General features: G+C 53.1%; 1 protein-coding gene across 9 annotated transcripts in view; it reads right to left on the minus strand.

The window, feature by feature from the left end:
* Positions 1-16,133: 16,133 nt before the first annotated feature.
* EBF3 (EBF transcription factor 3) overlaps positions 16,134-22,733 on the minus strand; it is a 116,511-nt gene continuing 109,911 nt past the window's right edge. For 2 of the 9 annotated variants that reach the window (XM_036265438.1, XM_036265436.1), the window contains exons 13-17: positions 22,458-22,635; positions 21,304-21,492; positions 20,728-20,817; positions 19,811-19,923; positions 16,134-18,844 (exon numbers count right to left, since the gene is read on the minus strand). In XM_036265438.1, coding sequence (XP_036121331.1) covers positions 18,827-18,844; positions 19,811-19,923; positions 20,728-20,817; positions 21,304-21,492; positions 22,458-22,635 — 588 coding nt within the window. In that variant the 3' untranslated portion in view covers positions 16,134-18,826. Of the gene's footprint in view, positions 18,845-19,810; positions 19,924-20,727; positions 20,926-21,303; positions 21,493-22,457; positions 22,636-22,733 lie in introns of all 9 variants that reach the window. The other 7 variants (XM_036265440.1, XM_036265439.1, XM_036265434.1 and 4 more) reach the window with 6 other exon arrangements.

Raw genomic sequence — 22,733 nt, forward strand, 5'->3', positions numbered from 1 at the left:
GGAGAACAAGAGGGCCTAGGCCTGTGGCAGCTCTCTTGTTGGTTTGTTAAAGAATATACATGTGCAGAATCATTCCCCCAGAGCTGGGAGACCTGGTGCTCTCCCCCAGGGGACCATGGGGATAGCTCAGCACCGGCCCCTTGCCCACCACACACGAGCACGGCCAGTCGAGGGGCGACAGGCTGCCTCCGGGCTCAGCTGCAAACAGTGAGGATCTGGGGGTGACAAGACAAAGGCTTGAGATCCATGAGATGCGTGCGGCCAGCCACTGGGGTCTCCCGGAAAGCCTGGCCTCCCCAGACGGCCCAGGGGGAAAGCAGGGGGGGCTGTCCTTCCACACCCCCAAGGTGGGGCCGACAAATGCGGAGTGAGGCCGGGGGGGGGTGGAGGACCAGACCCCAGGACTGTCATGTAGAGCAGGCAGTGCCCAGATTTTAAGTGTACCCTCTAGTGGGTTTGACATGTGTACCCGACACCCCAGTCAAGGTGCAGAACTTCTCTTGCTGTCCGCACACCCGTGTTCATAGCAGCAGCATTCACGGTAGCCAAAAGGGGGAACAACCTCCCGTGTCCGTGAATGGGTGAATATAAGCAAAACGTGGTAATGCCTACAGAGGATGGTGGTGATGGTTGGATGGCACTGTGAATGTACCTAATGCCACTGAACTATACAGTTGACATGGCAGGTTTTATGTATATTTTACCACAGTTTAACATTTTTTAAATATTAAGTAATTTCTATCACTCCAGGAATGTGCACCTGCCCCTCCCAGTCAATCTGCACCCCCATGGGCGCCCCTGCTCTGCCTCTGTGGCCGTGGTTCAGTTCCTGTAAGTAGACACACATCTGTACAGTCTGGATCAGGCTTCTTAACCTGTTTCCAGATTTAGCTCTGCTGTGGCCTGTATTCAAGTTCGTTTTTCATTGCTGCTTAATATTCCATTGTAAGGATATACCACAGCTTGTTTATTTTTTGTTGGTAGACACTAAGTTGTGTGTAGCTTTTAGCATTTATAATGAAAGCTGCTATAAACATTCCTGCTCACCTCTTTCATGAACAGGTGTTTGCATTTCTCCAAGGTGTATGGATAGCCGAGTTTCATTTACCTATATAGACACCATCAGTTTTCCAAAGTGGTTATACCAGTGAACACACCCACCAGCAATATACACAGCATTTAAGGTTGTCATTCTTTTTTCATTTTACCCATAGTGGATGTAAAGTAAAATCTCGTGGTTTTATTTTGCATTTCCTGGGTGACTCATGGTATTGAACACTGTTTGTGTGCTTCCTGGCTGTTTTTATATCTTCTCGTGATGGGGCTGTTTGCTTTGTAAATCTGTCATTTCAGTATTGAGTTGTAGGAGTTCTTTATATATCCTAGAAGCAACTCCTCTGTTGATTATACGTGTTCGAAACACATGGCTTGCCTTTTCATTTTCTTAGCAGTGAGTATCTCCTTAAGTTGCAAGATGTTTATTATGGGGTGTTAAGTAACTTCTGAATCTTTGGAAGGAAGTTTAAGGGCTGAGCTCCCAGGATAACTTCTAGATACAAAAGGGAAAACAGGCCCGATGAGAGCGGCCACTGCTGTCGCTGCCTCCATGGTCACGGGGCTCTGGCATGCCCAGGAGGCCTCTACTGCTGGCTTTTGTGTGTTGAAACTTTTCGTTTTGATAATTTAGATTTAAAAAGGAGCTGCAGAAGTAACTCGAAGTGTTCCCATTTGCCCTTGACCCAGCTTCCTATAATATTAACATCCTAGGTAACAGTGGTATAAGTATAAATACTAAGACAGTAACAGTGGTAAATACTATTAACTAAACTACAGGTATTACTCGGATTTCACCGTTCTTTTCCATTAATGTCCTTGTTCTGCTCTGGGATCCCATCCAAGATGTCACGTCACATTTAGTTGTCACATCCCTGTCTATGACAGTTTCTCACACTTTCCTTTTCTTTCATGTCCTTGACCCAGTTCATCTTTAGTTTGTCCTTGAAAATCACTACTTTAAAAAAATTTACCGACCAGGTCTCATTGTTCTTCTTCAATTACTTAGGACTTTCTCCATATGTAATCATGTCACATGTGGGTAAAAAAGAGTTTCACTTCTTCCTTTCCCATTTGTATGCCTTTCATTTCTTTTTCTTGCCTTATTTCACTGGTTATGATCTCTAGTCAGTGTTGAATACACTGATGGACATCCTTGCCGTGTTCCCTACCTGAGGGGAAATCGTGCAGGTTTTTGCCACTGAGCTTGATGCGATCTGTAGATTTCTCACAGACGTCATCATCTCGCTAAGGGTATATCCCCTTGCAGTCATTTGCTGAGAGTCTTCAAATGAATGTGTTGAATTTCATCGAATGCATTTTCTGCACCTATGAAGATAATCTTATTGACATAATTCTCTTAAAAGTGTTTCAGGTCTCCTATGAATCACATTGGAGTTTCCTCTATGCCCACAAAACCATAACCATGATTCTTTTCAAGACAGACCTGTCTCTACTTTGGATACCTCAGGCTTCTATGAAACAGTGCCCCTCAGATTCGCAAACGCCTCTTTTCTCTTATCGAGAGGGTCTGTAAGGCACTGCCTTAAATCTTTCTGAGGTCTTACAGCCATATGCTTGATTCATTCTGTACTCTGAGGCCATTTCTTCCTTTGGGAATATTTCACTGACTATTAAACTGAAAATGTGAAATACATTTGTTTTTCAACCAGCTAGCGAGTCATGATCCTGCTAAATTTGGCCTGCAAACACCAGTTCCTTTTTTTTCTTTAGCTCACCTTCCTGCACAGCCACAGGAAGCTAATTGGTGCTTTCGGAAGTCTGCCTGGAAATATGTTTATCCACATTTACAAGTTCTTCAGGTATATTTTCTATTTTCCAAGTTAATTGCTGGTTCCGCCACCGCCCGCTCCCACAGTCGCTCCCCACGTCGTCCTCTGCGTAGTCACGGGTGTCCTGCCCTAGGAGATGGGGACCCTGACCAACAGAGAGAGCTCTGGTCCCCTTTTCTCACAGGCCCTGGGCTGAGCATCCCGTGTGCCGGGGCCTGGCCAGTGGCCTCACCGCCTCTTGTCCCCTGACCCCTTGTACAAAGTCCCCTATTCTTGTTTCTCTTTCCAACGCCAACACCTTGTTTTCTACCTGTTGCCGAAGCCAGGAAGAGGTGAGGAGGTAGCTGTGTCAGAGGCTGCTGTGCTCACCGGAGTTTCCCTGGACCCCCCTGGTTCTGCAGAGGTGTTCACCGGGCTCCGTGGCCAACGATCCCAAGAACAGAACCAGCTCACTTTGAATATCATTCTCGGTCAAGTTCACTCTTAGCCAAATGTAAAATGGGCTCCTCGGCTTCCCAGCTCATCAGCGATCCTGGGGTGCAGCCCAGCTGGGAGTTGGTCCTCCGAGGACCCCACGACTCTGGTCCGTGGGCCTCACAGACACGTGTACACCTCTAGGGAGCACTGCCTACATCGTGGGTCTGTGAGCCAAGGGTCTGGTGGCCCGAAAGAGCCCCTCCAGAGAGCTGAGCACCTCTGCCCTCCCCGCACCCACTTTGGGGTCAGCCAGATGGGCAGCCAGGGGTCTGACCCCTGCAGCACTAGAGGGCACGGGCCATGGTTACCCACACGGCTGGAGGGCCGAGGCTGGGTCTCCCCGTGTCTGTGGGAGACACGAGCGAGTTCTTCCCGCCCAGCAGCCCAGGATGAAGCCTGCAGTGAGATCCTGGAATGTCCTTCTGAAATGTCAGTGTCAGAAAAAACAAAGGCTAAGAAAATGCTCCAGACGAAAAGAGACTAAAGAAACACGGCAGCTGACGGCCTGGACGGGAGCCCGTGTCAACAGGGGAGACGTTACGAAGGACATTACTGGGTCCGGCGACACAATAGGAATACAGGTGGTAGACTGTCACACTGAGGATGACGGCCATGCTGAGGTCTCCTTGAGGGGTTCACACTGAGTGTGGGGGGGTGAAAGGCCGTGCTGTGTGCATTCCCCCGAGTGGCTCAGGAACCCACGGAGGCCGGCAGAGAGTCTGGGGTGATGCTGATAGCCATCCGTGATGCTGGTAGCCATCCGTGATGCTGGCAGCGTTAGCGGGGGTTCTCGGTAGGGTTTCTGTTCTGCCAACTTCCCTGTAAGTTTGAAATTATTTCCAAGTAGAAAGTTTTTAGGAAATGGCTTTGTGTTCTGGGGGCCTGGGCGTCATCAAGAGAGACTCCTCCAACAAGCCCCAGGCAGCCCGGTGACTGTCCCTGGCTGGGGCTGTGTGCAGCACAGCTGTGCCCAGGGGGCTGGGCAGGCACCAGCTGCAGGGGGCAAGCAGGTCCCAGGAGGCGTGTGCACCCCGGTGGGGCCCAGCGCTCGGGTAGTGGCTGCAGCGGGGCCCGAGGTCCTTCCCCGGCAGCCCAGCGCTTCGCGGGCAGCGCGTAGGCACTGACCTCGCCATTCTGGCCTCCCGGGCCAGGCGACATGGGCTACCGAGCCGAGTGGGCCAAAGTGTCTCCTTAAGTATCTGGAACTGGGGCGGCCCAATACCTGTTGTCTCTCCCCATTTGCGGCAAAGCCCTGGGATGCCCGTAACAGACTCACTCTCCTCGTCGGTCTGTCTGCAATTTGGTTCCAGGCACTTTCCAATAAGTGCAGGGAGCGCTCTGGGCCCCGGAGAGGCGCTGAAGAAATCAATGCGTGTTTGTCATCATTGCAGCGGTCAGGAGCACGGCCGCCCTCGGGGCCCTCAGGTCCTCCCGGCGGCTCGCGGTGTGTCTCCCTGCGGAGGCCCGGCAGGCCTGTCCCAGCGATGATCAATGTCCCCTTATCGACGTATCCCCATTAGGAGCAGCGTTCCAGGTCCCTCGCCTCCTGTCTTGGAGATGTGGACTTGCACGGTCAGGGTTCACATTCGTGTCCTTCCCTGGATGGCGTGTCCAGACAAGAGACGCAAACACGGCCTGCCCTCCAGCGTGTGCTCTCTGGTGGGGCAGGGGCAGCGTCACGCTCACGGGGACGTCAGACCCATTTCCCCTCGAGCTGCTGATGCCACTCTCACTCTGTGTGGGTGTTCCCGGCCGTGCGAGGGAGGACTGTGGTCACCGTGACCCCGGGAGCTCGGATAAGCGTCCATGCATCACTGAGGTGTGGAAACAAGAACCGTCTTCCCACGTGGGCAGCACTGGACAGTTTATGCAGCTCCTGTGTGGACATTGTTCGTCTCACAGAAACTCCATAACCCCACGTGGTGGCAGACAGGTGTGGCCTCTCTGCTGCTGGGCCCGTGGCCACAAGTGGCCCTCATACAGGCCAAAATCTGAGCCCCCCCCCCCCAAGTGGGCAGCACTGTTGGGACAGGTGGTGGCCTTTCTTTCCCTCTGCCCAGTGCAGAGGAAAGTTCTGGATGGGGGGAGCCAGGCTGTTGGTGCCTCAGTTTCCTTCCTCGAACCACTGGCAGACGGTGGGTTTGGTGATTTCCCAGCACCGTCCTGATGTTGCAGGGCCTTAGGCTGTGCCTCACGCCACAGGCACTGCCCTTGTCCCCCAGAGCTCACAGCGGCCGAGGGTGTGAGTTCTCCCCGGGTCCAGCACACACTCAGGCCCTCTACCGGTGTCACCGACACCCCGTCGCTGTCACTCGGTTCTGTCACAGCACGCCAGTCTCTACCGCCCCCTTTAGGCTGTTAACAGCCCTCACTGCTGCTCCTCTGGGTGGGAAGCCACATCCCCATGTCCTGGGCTCACCCTGAATTGCCCTGGGTGCTTCCCGCTCCCCCACCTCCCGCACCCATGCCCTGAGCACCCTCACTGGACCTTCTGCTCCTGGAGTAAGAACACTCACTACCATGGGTGGGGGCACACGCACCTTCCAGGAGGCCCACGTGCAGGGACCCCCAAGCTGATGTGTGCAGAGCGGCTGGTGTGGAATTCTGCTCTGTCTCCCCTGGGGTGGCTGCTCCCCCACGTCCCCCACTGCCCATTTTTCCACCCACAGTGGCATCCTCAGTGGGCTCTGAGGCTGCCCTGGTCCAGGCTGCCCCCCGCCCCCCGCCCTGCTGCCCCAGCCGCTCAAGCCCCCTCTGGTGTCCATGCCACACCTCGGCACGGGCACGTGCCCTGTTTGAAACCCACCAGTGGTCTCGGCAGGTCTGGCTCAGCAGTTAGAGCATTGGCCCGTAGACCGGACGGTTGTGGGTTCAATTCCCGGTGAAGAGCATGTAGCTAGGTTGCAGGTTTGATCCCCAGCCCTGGTCAGGATCATGCAGGAGGCAGCCAAGCAGTGTGTCTTTCTCACATCAATGTTCCTCCCTCTCGTCACTCTATCTAAAAAATCAATGGACAAATATCCTTGGGTGAGGATTAACAACAGGAAACATCTAGAACCCACCCGTGGCTCTAACCAGATGCTGCCGGTGTCATGTGCCAGGCTGTGTGTCCTTTCTCAACTAACCATGCCCACCCAGCCCGAAGGCCCCTGCTCTAGCCCCTTGCATCCTGTGCGTCCGTGGGCTGCTGACTGTGGCTGGGGCATGCCACCTCTCCACTGGGCAGAGCAGGTGCACCCCTCTAGGCCCTGCCCCCGACACCTTCTCTGCCCACGCCCCAGCCCACAGTCCATGCTGTGGGGCCTCTCCTGACGTCTGCTCAGCCAGCCTGGAGGTCATGGTCACATCCCACCCTGAACACCAGCGTCTGCATCATGGCTGGTGGTCAAAGTGAAGCCCAAGCTGCCTGTCCTCTGGGCAGAGGTGGCGCGTCCGGTCACCCAGGCCGATCTGGCAGAGCCCAGAGGTGAGGAGTAGCCAGGTGTGAACCTAAAGTGGGCTCCTGAGCTGTGGCTGCATGTGGCCCCTGTCAGTGCCCAGGGCGCCCATCCCCCTTCTCAGGACCCAGGTGTGCCCCCCCTGCCCCTGGGGACTCATGGAGAGCGTCCTCCCTGCCTGGCTGTTCTTTGCGCAAACCCATCTTTTCTTGTCTTTCCTCCAGGTGGCGGAGGGTGGTGCCTCCCTCTTCCTTCAGAGATGGACAGTGTCCAAGTAGGTCCCCTGGTGGGCCACCTGGCGGGCCACATCTAGGGTGGCGGAGGCCTGTGGTTCCAGTAACTGGAGACAAAGGAGCCAGCCCTGCCCCATAAATAAGTGCCCAGGCCCTGTGACAGCCTGCTCGCTTGACCTGCGACCTCTGACTCCTTGTGAGTGAGCACGGCCCCGTCTGCGGCTTCGCGGGGCCCGCTTATGGGATGCTATTGACGAGGCCTTTATAAATATTTAATCTTCACATTAAAATCATGGGACACAAGAACCATTAGTAGCTGACAATAAAAAGGCTTTCTCTGCTCATCGTAGGGGAAAAGACCGTGCGGGCGGGTTCTGACGGGCCCCGCGACAGTGTTGTGCGTGGCCAACATGCCGATGAGTCATGTTGACAGCGGTCGCAGCCCAGACCTGCGGCCAGGACCTAACGCTGGCCTGTCATTTTTTTCAGAGTCTGTGCAAAGTACCGACCATTCACACAAAACAAAATGGATGGCTTATTTACGTCGGGTACCATTAAGAATGGAGGAGAAAAGTTCAGCCCAGGATAAAAAGCTTAAATCTTGATTTTTCCCTTCCCCCTCTCAAAAAGAATGGATCCCTTGCATTGTAAATTATGCAACCCTTGTCCTTGGCTTGGCAGCTACTTCGGGCTGGTATGGACATTGCATAATCTTAAATATTGATTCTTGTTAGACCAAAAAAAAAAAAAAAAAAGTCGGAGCGCAGCGGGCTCCCGGCCTGCGTGTCCAGGAAATCGCGTTCGCCATAGCTCACTCCTGACGGTCTCCAGCCTTCCTGACAGCGAAATCTATTCTGATTAGAAAAGTTCCGGGGAAAGAGCTGCGGTCAGGGGCCCTCTCTTCTCCCCAGCTTTCTGGTCAGAGCCAGCCCAGGGTGCCGCAGGGTCTGCCTTGTCCCCTCCTCCCGCCGACTCCACTCCCCCACGGTGGCCTCACGCAGGGCCTACCCGGCCATGGCCGCCAAGCACTGGGTGATGACGGGCCCCCCACAAATGCTTGCCCCCTAGAGACCCTTAGCAAGGAGCAGCGTCCGTCCCACGTGCCAGGGAAATGATGTTCTTCAGAAAGAGAACGTTTTCCTAGAGCGAGCTCCGCGGTGCTGTGTGCCGCCTGTCCGCGCCCCAGGCGCTGGGATGGCGAAGGCCCGGGTCCTAGGGGAAGGAAGACCGCGATCTTCGCGTCCGTCCCGAGGTGAACATGCCCCTCATCCTCCAGACGCAGGCCATGGCACTGGGAGGGAGCCGCCACCCGCAGGCAGACGATGCAGGTGTCCCAGGGACACCACTTCCGTGACCAAGCGCCGAAGGGAGGCCCAACCATGACGTACTTCTTAGTGTGGCCGCTTAGGGACCGTCTCATGAGACGCAAATATTGGCGAGTCCTCTGCTGCTTTGTTATCTAGAACTGACCAGCCGACTGGTTGCCCGTCCGCCACGTGGAAGGCGGGAGAGCTGATTTCCTGTGATGCCAGCAGTCTTCCTCCGGAAATGTCCCTGTGTCCCTGAGTCAGGGCGCGTGACCGCGACCCGGGCGAGGGGCTTGCAGATGAGACGGTCACCCCTGCGGGCGTGCTCGCGCTGTGTTCCGCAGTGAGTGGGACAGGCTGCGTGCACAGGTGTCTGCGTGACGTGGACACACGTTCAAAGCAGGTCACTGGCCCGTGGAGTTCCGGGCTGGTGAAGATGGTCATTTACAGGACAGCACCAAAGCAGCGCCTGGGGGGTGTTGAGTGGTGATACTGACACCCCGCCTTGGGGCACCCAGGGTGGCCCAGGCTCTTGCCAGGACTCTGGCTCACCTCCCAGGAACCCTCATTCCATCTGCAACCATGTGTGAGGCTCCGGGGTGCTGGGCCATCGTGGGCTTGTTCCACAGTGGGCTTGAGAGTCACGGGGCAGACCCCAGCCGCCAACTCCAGCTGCTTGCCAGACCCCGCGGCTGTTTCTGAGGCTCGGCTCCGCCCACAAACGGTCAGACTGCTGGTAGAATTCAGAACCCATCAGCCTTGATTGAGCACATGGGTGCTCCCCCCCCCCCAACGAGACATCTCTGGTCTCTGAAGCAGCCCAGGGAGAGGTCTTCTGGCAAAGGCTGTGGCCGGTAGCATCAGCTAATGCCAGTGATTGGTTTGCATTTCTTTTTCAAAGTCTCTCCGGCCACAGCCTGGCTCCAGTCCCCACCCAGCAAGTCTCGGTGCGTGAGCTTGTCGGGGCCACGGGTTCTGCTCAGGGGCGAGCCACCAGCTACCACTGTCCTGGTCTTCAAACCAAGCACCCCCCACCTCGTGTCTCTGAGCACCTCCCGAACCCAAGGCTCCTCTGCAAGGTCCCTTGTTTTTTTTTTATCCTCACCCGAGGACATTTTTCTATTTTTTGTACAGATAGAGTGGGAGGGAGAGAGAGAGAGAGAAACATCGACGTGAAAGGGACACATCGAGTGGCTGCCACCCGCACGACCAACCAGGGCCGGGGACAAACTGCAACCGAGGTACATGCCTTCAGCGGGAACCGAACCAGGGTCTCTCCGGACCACAGGCCGACGCTCTAACCGCTGAGCCAAACTGGCCAGGGCTTTTTTTTTTTTTTTTTGCAAGGTCCCTTGTTAACCAGGCCTCCCTCCCATTCCCTCTCTCCCTGAAGGTCCGAGTTGGTGCTTTTATCTTGGCTTTTTCTAAAGGAAAAACCCCGTCAGCAGCTTTCCATTGTCGGAGAACACTTTTGTCTTTCCAGGTATATTTTCACCTTTGTTCCCTGCCCCCGAGTCCCTCCAGTGCCCCTCCTGGGGACCGGCACCTCGCTTCACATGCTGTTCTGGAACGTCCCCATTGGAAACATCTTTGCAAGGAGACACTTCGCTGTCCATAAAAACTGCCTTTGGCATCAAAATTCCTCTGAAACCCATACAAACGCTTCAATGTCTTTGTTTCTCTGTCTCTTTTCCAGGACCCCAGCACAGGTCAGACCTGGGTAAAAAGGTGGCCAAAAGCCGCCTGCTGGCCTCAGAGAGACAGTGCTCGACGCTTTGTGTGGCCTCTTGCTTGTACTTGGCAGCAGCCTCTGCCGCCGGGGACGTTGTGCCCAGCTTAGAGATAAGAAGACTGAGGCTTGCCTTTCTCCAGGTCTCTGCGCTTCAGAGGGGGTTGGATTCTGACCAGGCCTTGGAGATACGAGGAGGGGTCTGCCCGACCACCTTTCCTTCTTCAGGGAGCGGACACCAAGAGCCCCTCAGGGAACAATGGCCGGAAACACCTTTGCCCTGCTGGGACTCAGGCTGCAGGAGCTCCAAGGGTCCCCTGTGCAGACCGGGGACGTGAGTCCTAGCTGCTTGCTCCAGGGAATACGGTTTTCCCTGAAAACCAAAAACCTGAAGAGTAATTCTCCATGAAAAGCAATGTTGATTTCTTTTATGCTTTGATAAAACCACAGGACTTTTTTATAACAGCTTTATTGAGAAATAATTCACATAACATACAATTCACCCATTGAAAATGTACAATTCAATGGTTTTTAGTATAGTCACAGATAGGTGCAATCATTACCACAGTCAATTTCAGAACATTTTCATCACACTCCCCCCATGTTTCTTTCGCTGGCGCCCCTACACACGTGTCCATGTCCCCAGCCCTAAGCAACCCTAATCTAGTTTCTGTATATATAGATTTGCCTGTCTGGACATTTCATAGAAATGGAAACATAATATGTGTGTGTGTGGGGGGGTTGATGGTCTTCCTTCACGTAGCATGTTTTTAACGTTCATCCATGTTGGAGCATGTATAAGAACTTCATTCCTTTTTTATGGCTGAATAATATTCCAGTGTGTGGATGTACCAAATTTTAAAAGCCCATTCGTAATGGATATTTGGGTTGATTCCACATTTTGGCTGTTATGGATAATGCTGCTGTAAACATTCTTGTGCACGTTTTTGTGTGAACAGATGTCTTCATTTCTCTTAAGTAGATACCAAGGAAAGGAATGACTGGGTCACATGGTAGCTGTGTGTTTAAATTAACTATGTGAGAAACCGCTGGACTGTTTAAAGTGGCAGCACCATTTTACATTCCAGCAGTGTGCGGGGTTCTGATTTCTCCACATCTACGTCAGCACGTGTTGTGGTCTGACTTTTTTATTAGAGCCGACCTAGGGGGTGTGACGTACCTCATTGTGGTTTTGATTTGTATTCCCCTGATGATTAATGATGTTGAGCATCTTTCCACATGCTTATTGGCCATTTGTGTATCTTTTTTGAAGAAATGTATATTTAGATCATTTGCCCATTTTTAAATTGAGTCACTTGTCATTTTATTATCTGTAAGTGTTCTTTATATAATCTAGTTACAAATCCTTTGTCAAATATGTGCTTTTCAAATAGTTTCTCCCATTCTGTGGGTTGTCTTTTTACTTTCCTGATAATGTCTTTTGAAACATAGGTGTTTTATTTTTTTTAAAACGTTTTTATTGATTTTCAGAGAGAGGAAGGGAGAGGGAAAGAGATGGAAACGTCGATGAAAAAGAAGCACCAATCAGCTGCCTCCTGCACACACACCCCCATATTTTCCAAGTGTGTGTGTATTTCTTGCCTTCTCTCTATGCAGAATACCAATTAGAATTATGTTATTTTTGCAGTAATATATGCTTGCTACACTTAATTTTACATCGTTAGTATTTACCGTTTTGTTAAATATGCTTCAAAACATGATCTTACTAGCGTAATAGGATAAATAATAGTCTGTTGTATGGCTATAGCATGATTCAATTAATTATTCCTGTTTTTAGACATTTGGGTTCTTTTCAGTGTTTTAAATAAATATACAGCAGCGAACAACCTTGCACTCAGTGTTGTCTGATCTCTGTTATTTCCTGAAGATTGATTCCTAGAGGGGAATTAGTGGGTCAGAGGATATGAACACTGTCAAGTCTCTTGATACAGCGTCAAACTGACTTCTGGAAGAGTTTGTACCACCCACAACTTCTGTCGGCGGCGGTGAGAAAGCCCTTTCCCCCATCAACAGGACTGATGTGTGCCTTTAAGAAAAATCTTTTCTAATGTAATAAGTGAAAAAAAGATTTCATCTCATTATTTTAATCTGACATGCATTTTAAGTGAGCTCAAATAGAGTTTCTGGAGCTTATTGATCACGTGAATGGTCCCTTGGATGGTGACTGCGGGTTTGCCCGTTTTTCTTCGCAACATCCGTCTGGTCTTATTGATTTGCAAGAGCTCATTGTATATTGGGAATGTAAACCCTTTGCTGCAATTGCTATGGGTTCTCTCTCTCGGGGGCTCCAGCCCCACACCAGCCCGGGTTCCAGTGGCCCCACAGCAGGGTAGGCGGTGCGGAGTTTGGTCCCTTGTAGGTGCAGACAGGAGTTTTGGGTGTGGTCTTACCTGGTGACCACACCCACCCGTCAGGTGAGTGAGCCGGCCATGGCCCCCATCCGTACAGTGGCAGGAGTGGTCTGACTGAGCAGCAGGTAGGACCACCATGTTCCCTTCTGATCCTCCCTCTCTCTGACTTGGTTGTGGCCTGCTCTGACTCAAATCATCATCGCTGTCCTTTTCTTTGTCTGTATCCTGTCCCCACGGTCACCTTTTGGGCAGTAACAGAAGTTTTCCCTGAGCCCTGGATGGGGGTTGCCCAGCCTCAGCAGCCCCAGCCTGCACCCTGGCTGTGCCTGCCCCATGCCAGGGCTCCTCCCTCGGCCTGTGGCCCTGCCTGCACCACACAAGTCGTGTGACCTGAGGGGCAACTAATGTCCATGGGCATTCGGGGTGGACCACGCGTGAGCACCGGATGCTAGTGGGAGAGCATGGGGAGTCGGGGGCGCGTTCCTTCGAGGTCGCCTGGTGTGTGGTGGATGGAGGCCCTGGGGCAGCGAGGCTCAGCTGTGGGGTCGTGGACCCGTGACATTGATTATGTCTTGAAGAGAGGCCCTTGGGCCCCAGCTGACATCGCTGGGCAAGCTAGTTTCCATCCTACCACCTGACCAGGTGGCCTGGCTGAGTCAGGCCTCTTGAGCCCTGGGGGTGGCCTGTGTCTTCCTGAGCCTGGTGGGGACCTGCCCAGGGAGGTGTGGTTCTTGCTCCATCCAGATGGCCCATCTGTCTTGAATTCCTGACGGTGTCTGAACCCTACATCAGTGCAGAGGACACAGGGTTTGCAGACCGGAGACTCCACGTGGCCCCTGGTCCTGGTCTACCGGCCCTCAAACCTTGGCTGGTTGTCTCCCCTCTCCGAACAGCAGTGTTGCCACCTGTGAGGGGACCTGGCTTCAGCTGAGTCCTGGGATGAGCCCACGAGACGACGGACTGCATCCCTCATCCCCCCGGGGGTACGGCAGGGCCGGGCGAGGCACGACGCTTGTTTGCTGCATGTGGGAGATTCGCCTCACTTCAGAGATCGTTCTGGAAAAGCTGGTCTCGCGCAACCTGGGGTGAGAAACGGTGTTCACGCCCTCCTGCTTCTGTCCCTGCCCCGTCTTTCCAGGAAGGGCAAAACGTGCCTCTGGACCCAGCCCAGATGCTCAGTGGGATCCTTCAGCCTCGACCGGGTGCCCCCGATGCAGGAAAGCCTGGCTGTTCCTGTCCCCGAGAAGCTCCAGTCCCTGCAGGTACATGGGGAGCACCCCTGGGAGGCGGGGCCTGGGGAGCCCCCGATCGCCCTGCAGGACAGGCTCTGAGAAGGCCGAGCGTTGGGCTGAGACCGACCGGCCGAGCGGGACTTGGCCTTGTTTCCTTGCCTCCCAGGTCATAAGCCGTGTGTACGGCCTGGGGCTCCGTGTGGCTCCGTGTGGCTCCGTGTGGGTGTGGCATACAGCACATTCAGGATGTGGGCACAAACCAAAACTTACACAGCCCCAGGGACTGAGTCTCCGCCGGCTCTCAGTGGACCCTGGCTGCGGCCCTGGACGTCAGTTCTGCCAAGGATGGTGGGTCCCCAGGTTGGGCCGAGGCTGGATTCAGAGCTGAATGGCACCCACTTCCAGTCATGAGTTCACTTTTCTGGAACCAACCGGGAGGGGGGTAGAGGCAGAACGGTATCTGAGCATGCAGGGGGCTCGGGAGCTGCTCCTGTCTGTCCCCAGGCTGGGACGGGGCTGCGGGCACACTGCTCTCTGAGCAACCTGCGGCTCCACACTGGGAAATGACAAATGACCAAAAAATCAATTTGTAATCTGATTGGAGGTTTTTGATTTCCTCTGATGAGTTTAAATTTCATTAAAAGCAACCTTATTCCGACATAAAAGGAATCCTTGAAGGGTAAAACAGGGGATTGTCTCACCGAGTCTAAAGCAGCCGGACTCCTTTGTGTGATTTATTCATGGCGTTAATTGTGAGGGCCGCCCTGGTGTCCACGGGCAGCTGCGCCCTTATCAGGCCCGGGATCGGCGGGAGCTGCAAGCACAAGGACTCACATTCACAAACCGCTCTTGGGCGTATTGACACTTCAGTTATCAACAACTCTTATTATCTGCGGGGAGGGGGCGGCTCCCGGGGACGGCAGGTCCCGATGGCTGCCCACGCCACCCTGCTGCCTCCTCTTAATTGTATGTATTCTCTGCAAAAACTGATCATCGCGGCCCCTTGTCTTGATGAGAAATTGACATTTGCTGAGGACTTGTTGGGCGCGCCGGGCGGGCGATAAGGCTGGAGTTGTTTCAAAGAGGCAGCCTCTCGCCTTGCAGGGCCTCGTCTTTGCTCTCGTTGACCCACTTGATGAGTATGGATTTCATGAGGTCTTTTTCAGCATTTGAACTATAAAAGGTTCAGAATGACACCACCCCTTATAGACAAAAGATAACCTTGCCCTTTGAATATATTGATTCTTTATTAACTAGGCTGTTTAATGCAATGAAATGAGGCATTAGATTGAAGCCCATTTTGAGTGCTTTGAATAATCTTTAAAAGCTTGAAAGACCTTAAAAGGCGGCCGGCCCATAATTGGCACACCTTCTGAGAGCGGGCACTTCTTGCTTTTGATTCGAAACACAAACATACGATCATTTCTGTCTCCCAGGTCGCAGGGCTCTGGCCCCCATCCCAAGCTGGTGCCCCTGGCCTGGAAGAGTAGGGAAGCAGGTGACTTGTGTCCCCCGGCCCATCCCCCAGCACCTTGGGCCAGAGCCTGGAGGAGGGGAGTGGGCAGGCTGCAGCTTGGCACCCCGGGAGCCCCTTTCTTCACTGTCTCTTTAAGGCTGGAACAAGAATGCAGTCAAAGGAACCTGATTGTCACTGACGGGAGAAGGAGGTAGTCACAAGTTTCTCTCTGTTTTGAGTCATTGTTTCCTGTTTTGCTCAGCAGAACAAGTAATTAAGCAGACATTTGTGAGCGCTAATTTGGATCACACGTCCGTGGATGTGTTAGAACTGCAAGCCAAAACATGCAAACCCTGCCTTTCGCCGCGGAGGGGAAGAGCAGCACAGAATGGAACGGAACGAGGACTCGCAGGAGCTGAAATCAGCGTGAACACGAGGACCTGGGGGCTGGTGGCAGTGCTCACTGCAGTCTGGGCCTTTGGCTGCACCCAAGCGCAGCCCACAGTGGCCGGTGCGGTGCACGGGGTCGGTCATGGCGTGGAGGCGGTGGTGGCACGGGGCCCTCATGTCAGGCCTCAGCTGGCACCTGTATCTGGTGCCCTGCTGCCCGCCCACCCAGAGCCCTGCCCCTGCGCTCCCCTAAAGCTGCTGCTGCCCAGGTGCAGCATGTGACAGGGACCGAAGGAACATTGGCTCCCTGCCTGCCTACCACACCCTGAGGCTCAGAAGCAGGGAGGCTGGAGAGGGGGTTCCCAAGCCCAGGGAGCCTAGCGATTACGTCCCACAGTGCTGCTGGGCCCCGTGTCTGACGGTCACGTGCAGACGTACACGCGTCAGTGCAACAGAGGTAGGGGGCCCCTCTGGGGCCAGAGCCATTTAGTAACTACAGGAATCTCTCTCTGCAGGTCCGATCACTTTGTAGAAGGTTCTTTCATGAGGCCTCGGTATCTCAGCCAAGACACAGCTCTGGAGCCCACGCTACGCCGACGAAATCCCCAGTGAACTCTGGGGAGTGTGTGTTCAGCCGGTCGTTGCAGTCAAAACATAAAATTACCCAAAGTGAAATTCACAGACAAGAAATACTTTAATTAAATATTGTGTAAAATGAACATTTTTATACAGTTAAATATCTGAAAAAATGTACAGATAAAACAATCTTATTGTAGGGTCTTTAACAGTAAAATCTACCATTTAGTGAAGCGCTCGATCTTGAGACAGTAAAGCGATGGGGGCCTCAGCTAACTGACGGAAAACAACCGAGTGCAGGTCCGAAGACCCTCGCAGACGCTCTGCACGGGTGCGCGCGAGCTCGCTCAGATCAAACCCTGACTGAGACAAAAGAAAACGGAGGCAGGTTAGTTCCCGCGTGAGTTACTTCTTAGGCTTCTCCACGTAGCTAAGCCTTGGCAGCCGTCACAGGTCCAGAGTGGGACCTGCTGACCGCTGGGGACATTCTGTCTAGTTAGTCCCTTCGATGAACACTTATTCTAAGTTGTGCATTGTTTTGTCAAAGTTTTTAAAAAGTCCCTCCTTTTTGTTTTAAATTCGATTTCTGCTGCAGTTTGCAAATCGTGTGCTGTGCTGTGTCTATGGAGCGTTGAACGCCGAGGGAAGAAAAAGCGGCCCCTCTGGGCTCACTGCGGGTTTGGCACTAACAGGCACAGGAGGTGAAGGTCGTTCCAGTTTAAAAAGTACAGACGGTGCTGTTGGGTCTGACCACACACAAAAGTATCGTTCAAAAGGAAAATGAAAAGCCAGGGCCGTTGTGACCCCCTGAAACCTCTGGGAACCCAAGGCGAGCACGGGCAAGGCAGAACGCAGCAGAATCGGACACAGGAAGGAGCGACCCGGGAGTGGCCAGGTTTGTGCTTTAGTTTGTGTGTGCTACACCGTACATCTCCACGTGAAATCTGATTAACAACTGTGGTGTGAGCCTTGATCAAATAGCACAAAGGGTCTTTAAAGAAGTCCACTTTTAAGGCATCAGAGAAGTTCATGTGGCAGACATTTTAATTAAAACATCAGAAGTAAATTTTATTTTAAACTTTAGGCCTCTGAATTTTTCCAGTAAACACAGTTCAGCTATGTGGCAAAAGTCATGGGTGGCAGCTAAAATGACTTTTTTACATTCTACCAAAAAAATAAAAATAAAAATAAAAATAAAATAAAAAGGACACAGCCCGAAACGGTGTCGCCTCTTCATGGCCGCCCACATGCACGGGGTCTCCTAGGAAATGTCACAGCTGGTGGCACGGTTCTCTTTCGACTATACAACAGACTTTTTTTTTTTTTTTTCCCAAAAGTATTTGTTCAGATAACTTAAAAATAATATAAAAATAAACAATGAATTTGACTTTTCCTCAAAATAAAAAAAAAAAAAGAAGAAGAAGAAGAAAGGATGGAAAGTCTAAACGATAGCAGGTTTTTTTAAGTACAAATGAAACGCAAGGACACGGATTCACTTGAACGAAGCGGATGCGAGAGAGTCTCGGCCGAATGCTCTCCCCAGCGTCCCAACACCAGGCCGTGACCCAGAACCAACGCGGACAAGGAAAAGGAAAAAAAAAAGATGGCGGGAAAAGCAATGTACAAAATCTCAAAGATAAATACAATATTTATAATTGATATGTTACAAAATAAAGTCCCTCAGCAACTGTAAGTGTTCATGGAAAAGTGTTGAATGAGACCATTTTATTCCTTACAAGACACATAAGGAATAAAACTTGGGTTTTGTTTTTGTTTTTGTTTTTTCTAAATAGTTAAGTGGATCTGAAAAAAATTCAAGACAAGTGTATAAATATTTAGCTACAACTTTGGCAAAATCACAAAAGTCTACAATTTTATAACCACATACAAAACACATTAGGGAAGAAGGATCTAGAAGTCAAAAGGACAATTTCTGGTACAAGAAACATGGACCTCACAGTAGCCTAAGAATGCAATCGTACACAGTACTAGCAAAAGTGGGGAAATGTCGCAGATCACGCTTGCTTAACAGGAAGCTCTAGCAAGTGGGAGAATATTTTAACCAACAGACAGTAGCATTTTTCTCTGTCAGTGTGCGTGTTGAAGGCAAGAGAATTCAATATCAAAGTTACAATTTCTAACTACAATAAGTTACAAAGTTTCATTTCATTAAGATGAAGGTAAGCAATGGTAAGCCCTCCCCCCCTCCCTGCCACCCCCAATTCTAATCATATAGTCATCCTCTCTTCCAGGTTGATGGCTCATACCTCCTTGGCCCCCTTTGTTCACCACAAAAAAATATTTCACATTATAGAGATACACAACCATTGTGAATCTAAGGATGAGTACAGAAAAATGTTTGGAGGCATTTTTCATCAGTGTTTCATGATCATCAAAATGGTGCATTCACAAAGTTTCTCCCAACACATAGCAAGTACTAGACATAGCCAAGACGGAGTCAGAAACTCTATACAAAATAGGCGTCGCTTTGTTCTCCTTGTTCTTCCGAACTGAGAAATGTGAAAATATGAGAAAAGTTCAGTCAATAAAATGGAATTGTTCATGAAGAAGTAGGCTGTTTGCATGTCGGTTCTTAATAGTTTAAATAAAATCTTTAAACAAAGTCTTTTGTAGCATTTCGACTGCTGCTGACGTATTTGAAGATACTGTCTCCACCAGCATGTCTCAATATACTAAACGTGTCCCCTGAAGTCCGTCCTTGGATGCCGGGTGCTGCGGAAGGTAAACAAAGGTCCCTCACATCGGCGGGACTACCAGCCCAGACATAGCTGCAAGAGAGAGAGGAGCCGGTTACAGGGGCCGGGCGGGCGGGGCGGGGCGGGGCCTTCTCTGGTGCTTCCTTCTCGGTGTCCTTGGGTCTGCATAACACTCCACTAACCAGCCTTGGGCTTGGTTAAGGTGTGGGGTGGGGGGACCTAGTTCAGGGGGGAGGGTGCATGTGGGGGACAGCCCCTTCGGCCCTCCTCGAGGCCCCTGTGGCGAGGGAGGGGCTTCTGGCCTTGCTGTGCGGGAACACCGCTTCCCGGGCACCTCAGTGGCTCGTGTACAGCAGACGGAGGCCCAAACTCCCCGTGTTGACAGACATGAACCAACCTGCTCTCTCTCCCTAGGTGAGACCTGGACACGCCTCCGCTTCCCCTCTGCGGACGGCTCCACGTCGTAATGGTGAGTCGTGGGCCCTCCAAGATCAAAGCCACTCCGCGGCCACCTGCCCTGCCCTCCCGGGGCCAAGGGCCCTGGGGAGACAAGTCACAGCTCGGCCTCCTGGAGCTTTTTCCTCCTCTCGGAACGAGAGAGAAAACTCGGTGCTAAAATGCCCAGTGCAGCGGACGCCTTCCGGTGGACTCCTGGCACGAATGTCATTTACAATCTTTTAACTTTAGTGTTGTTTAATTTTTGTCAGAATGATGGTTCTCATTAATTTATGTATAACATATTAATACATTTGTTCGTGTAGAGATGTGAGCTTCAATTTCTCAGCTCATTAATTTCAACAATATTAATTTATCTCCGACTCACCGTTACAACTTTATGGGTTGGAAGCCCCGTGTGTGTACACACGGCTCACGTGGCACCGTGTGGACGGTGGGCAGGCCGTGGCACCTGCCTCGTAAGCAGTTCTGGTCTGGTGGCCGCTGCTGGCTCGAGGGCCAGGCGGCAGCGCTTGGGGGCCTGGGCGTCCCTCTCATACACTGACAGATGTTGTGAAGACAATTATTTCAAATCACTGATACCTTTCCAGTTCCTTTTTTGAGCATTAGTTCATCAAAGTGAAATATGCCACCGACTTCACAAAAGGGCCAGTTTGTCTTCTCCACGGTAACGTCCTCAGCACCCAGCAGAGAGCCTGGCACATAGTAGGCGCTCAGTAAATACTGGTGGAATGGATTCATTTGTTTAAAGGAGTTACTGGATTTGAATTTCACCGGGAGGAGCATATACCAAAGGTGTCTGAAAGAGGCCAGATGACGGCCACTTAATCTCAGTGCCTGTGGGCCTCAGGAAATCCCAAAGAGCCACGTGCAAGCTGGGGGCTGCTCGGCGTGGCCCCGTCTGTGGGCAGCTGTGTCCAGGCGGCGCCTCCCACTGCCCTGGGGCCAGCCCTTCTCCTCCTTGAGTCTTTGAGAGAGAACACTTGGAAAACCACCTCCCGTCTGACCCTGGTCTGTTAGTCCAGGCCAGGAAGGGCGGCGGCTTTGAGATGGGCTCTGCAGGTGGCACCCTCCGTCCCTGTCCTGGGGCTATGCCGCTGCCTGGGGAGGAGGAGGCTGCCACTCTGGGGGCCATGGCCGTGAAGGCCTGTTTGCAGAAAGGGACTGAATGCAGACCCCACTCCATGGCCACATCCCCGCTCTTGCCCATGCGGCTCCACTCCCTGCGCTGCACCCCAAGGACGCAGACTTTGTTGGGAGGCTGAAGCATGTGTCATCTCTGAACTTGGGGTGGGGCCGCATGGTAGCAGACCCCTGGGAGCATGCAAGGCCGGGGCGATGCAAGGACTCCAAGAATGTGCCCGAAGGAAGGGCCGGTGCTCCGGCCCCCACCCCTGGCCCTGCGGCCCGGCCTGCCCTCGGGAGGCCACTGGGGACAGTCCCGCCAGGGCTCCGGGAGCCCGCCCAGGCCCGGCCTCAGGCCTCGCGCTGCCGCTCACCTTGGAGTCCGTTCCCGTTGGCGCTGGTGCAGGAGGGAGGAGGAGAAGCTTGGGGCCGGACCACGGGCGCGAAGGCGCTCTTTTGTTTCACTGCGGAGATGACATTGGCAGGTGAGAATGAGAAAATGCCGTGCGCACTGCTACAGTTTGAAGGGAGGGTGACCGAAGAGGCTGCCATGGTGGGGCTGGACGGCACTACTGCAACAAAGCAAACACGGTCAGGACGCGCGGCGCCGTGCGGGCAACACGACACACAGAGCTCGCGGGCCGCCGGGGCCGCGGCACAAGCCTGCCATGTTTCTGGCGCGGCCCCTCTCTGGACAACAGGCAAACGCGTGTGTCGGACTCGGTTCCAATTGGGCGGCCCCGTTTCATTCCGATTTGGTGGGGGTTTCCAATGTGATGGCGTGGGGCCCGCGGGAGGTCAATTGACTGTCGCCATGTGGATGCCCAGCCTCCACAGCCACCCTTCCTTGTCCAGTAGCTCACATCACAGAACATCCAAGCAACGCACACATTTGACTTTGCAGTGAAAATGAATCTGTGTGATGACGTGTGACAAAAACAGACACTTACTGCCGTAGGGAGAGTTAGCGGAGGAGCCATTAAGAAATCCAGGCGAGCCAGGGACCCCTAGATTGGCCATGGCGCCACTTCCATATCCATTCATGCTAGTGCTCACTGTGTTGTAATTGGACTGCTGGGGAGTACTGCTGGGGACGTAGCCTCGCGGGGACACGCTGCTTGTATTGCGACTGTAGCCGACTGTTAAAATCCCCCCCACCCCGGCCAAAAATAACATTATTATCAGGGAGAGACACTTGGGGGGGGTTTCCCCGCAAATCTATATCATATAGTACACATTTTTAATTGACCTCATGCTTTGCTCGAGCCCCTGCGCCCCTAGCATCTCGGACAACCGTGTCGCGCCAACCCCTACGCATGTCATCGCCAGGCCCGGCCTGTCTCCTGCCTCGGACAGTGCCGGAGCACGTGGACCGTCAGCTGCTTTGCTGTTTCCCTTTAGAAGCAATTATCAACCGCTTGGACTCCTGGGCTGTCCCCCACGAGTGAGCTTGCCGCCTCTGCCGACCTTCAAATGCCACGGCTGACAAGAAGAGCTTGTTTGTGGCCGTAACACCCCACAAAAGGCTGTTTGGGGGTCATTTTCCAGCTGCTAGTTTTGTAAGTGGGGGGGCAGTGCACATGAACGGAAGCCCAGCAGCAGCCCAGCTGAGCTGCCTGCCCGCACAGATGTGTTAAGAGGGCACCTGAAATGAACTCGGAGAACCCACTCCAACAGTTGGGGCACGGCCCCCCGGCTGCCCAGGGCATGGGATAAGGCTCAGGGTGGGAAAATGGACATGTCTTTACACGTGTTTGTTCCAGACTCAGAGACCAAATCCACCCACGCAGCACGTCCAGGGAGGGCCCCACCGACTGACTACGTCACAGCTACCCTACGGCTCACCCCGGACTTTCAGGAAAGCCAAGTCGCTTGCAAACAGATTCCAGGAAATGTCTAGCAAGTGCCATGACCTGGATGAAAGCTGACAGGGCCACTCCATGGGCTCTGGGTCCTCTGAGTGTTCTCTGCACGGCACCTAGCGCAGAGCCACAGAGGACCGAGCACTCCCACACCCTGCCGGACGGGGGACAGGCCAGCTGCGGCAAGTCTCAACCGCCCCGTGCTGGGTCCGACAAGAGGTCCGCCCCTCGAGGCCACCTACCTTGGTCGTTGGCTTGCGACGTCTCTGACACGTTCACGGCCAGCTGGCTGCTGAAGGAGTTCACACCCATCATGCCCGTGTGTGCGGGGGTGTTGCCCAGCGTGGGGATCTGGTTGTGGTTACGAGGGACGCTGTACAACGCCTCGGCGATGTCAGCCGCTCGCTTCAGGATGATCTCCTGGCGGGAGAGGAGCCATCACCGGAGGCCAGGCTCGGGGGGCTACCTGCAGACCCCCGGGCGCACAGCCCCTCCAACACACTTCACTGAGAACGACA

This window comes from Molossus molossus, unplaced genomic scaffold (genome assembly GCF_014108415.1).
Source record: "Molossus molossus isolate mMolMol1 unplaced genomic scaffold, mMolMol1.p scaffold_m16_p_17, whole genome shotgun sequence".
In the NCBI taxonomy this organism is placed as follows: domain Eukaryota; kingdom Metazoa; phylum Chordata; class Mammalia; order Chiroptera; family Molossidae; genus Molossus; species Molossus molossus.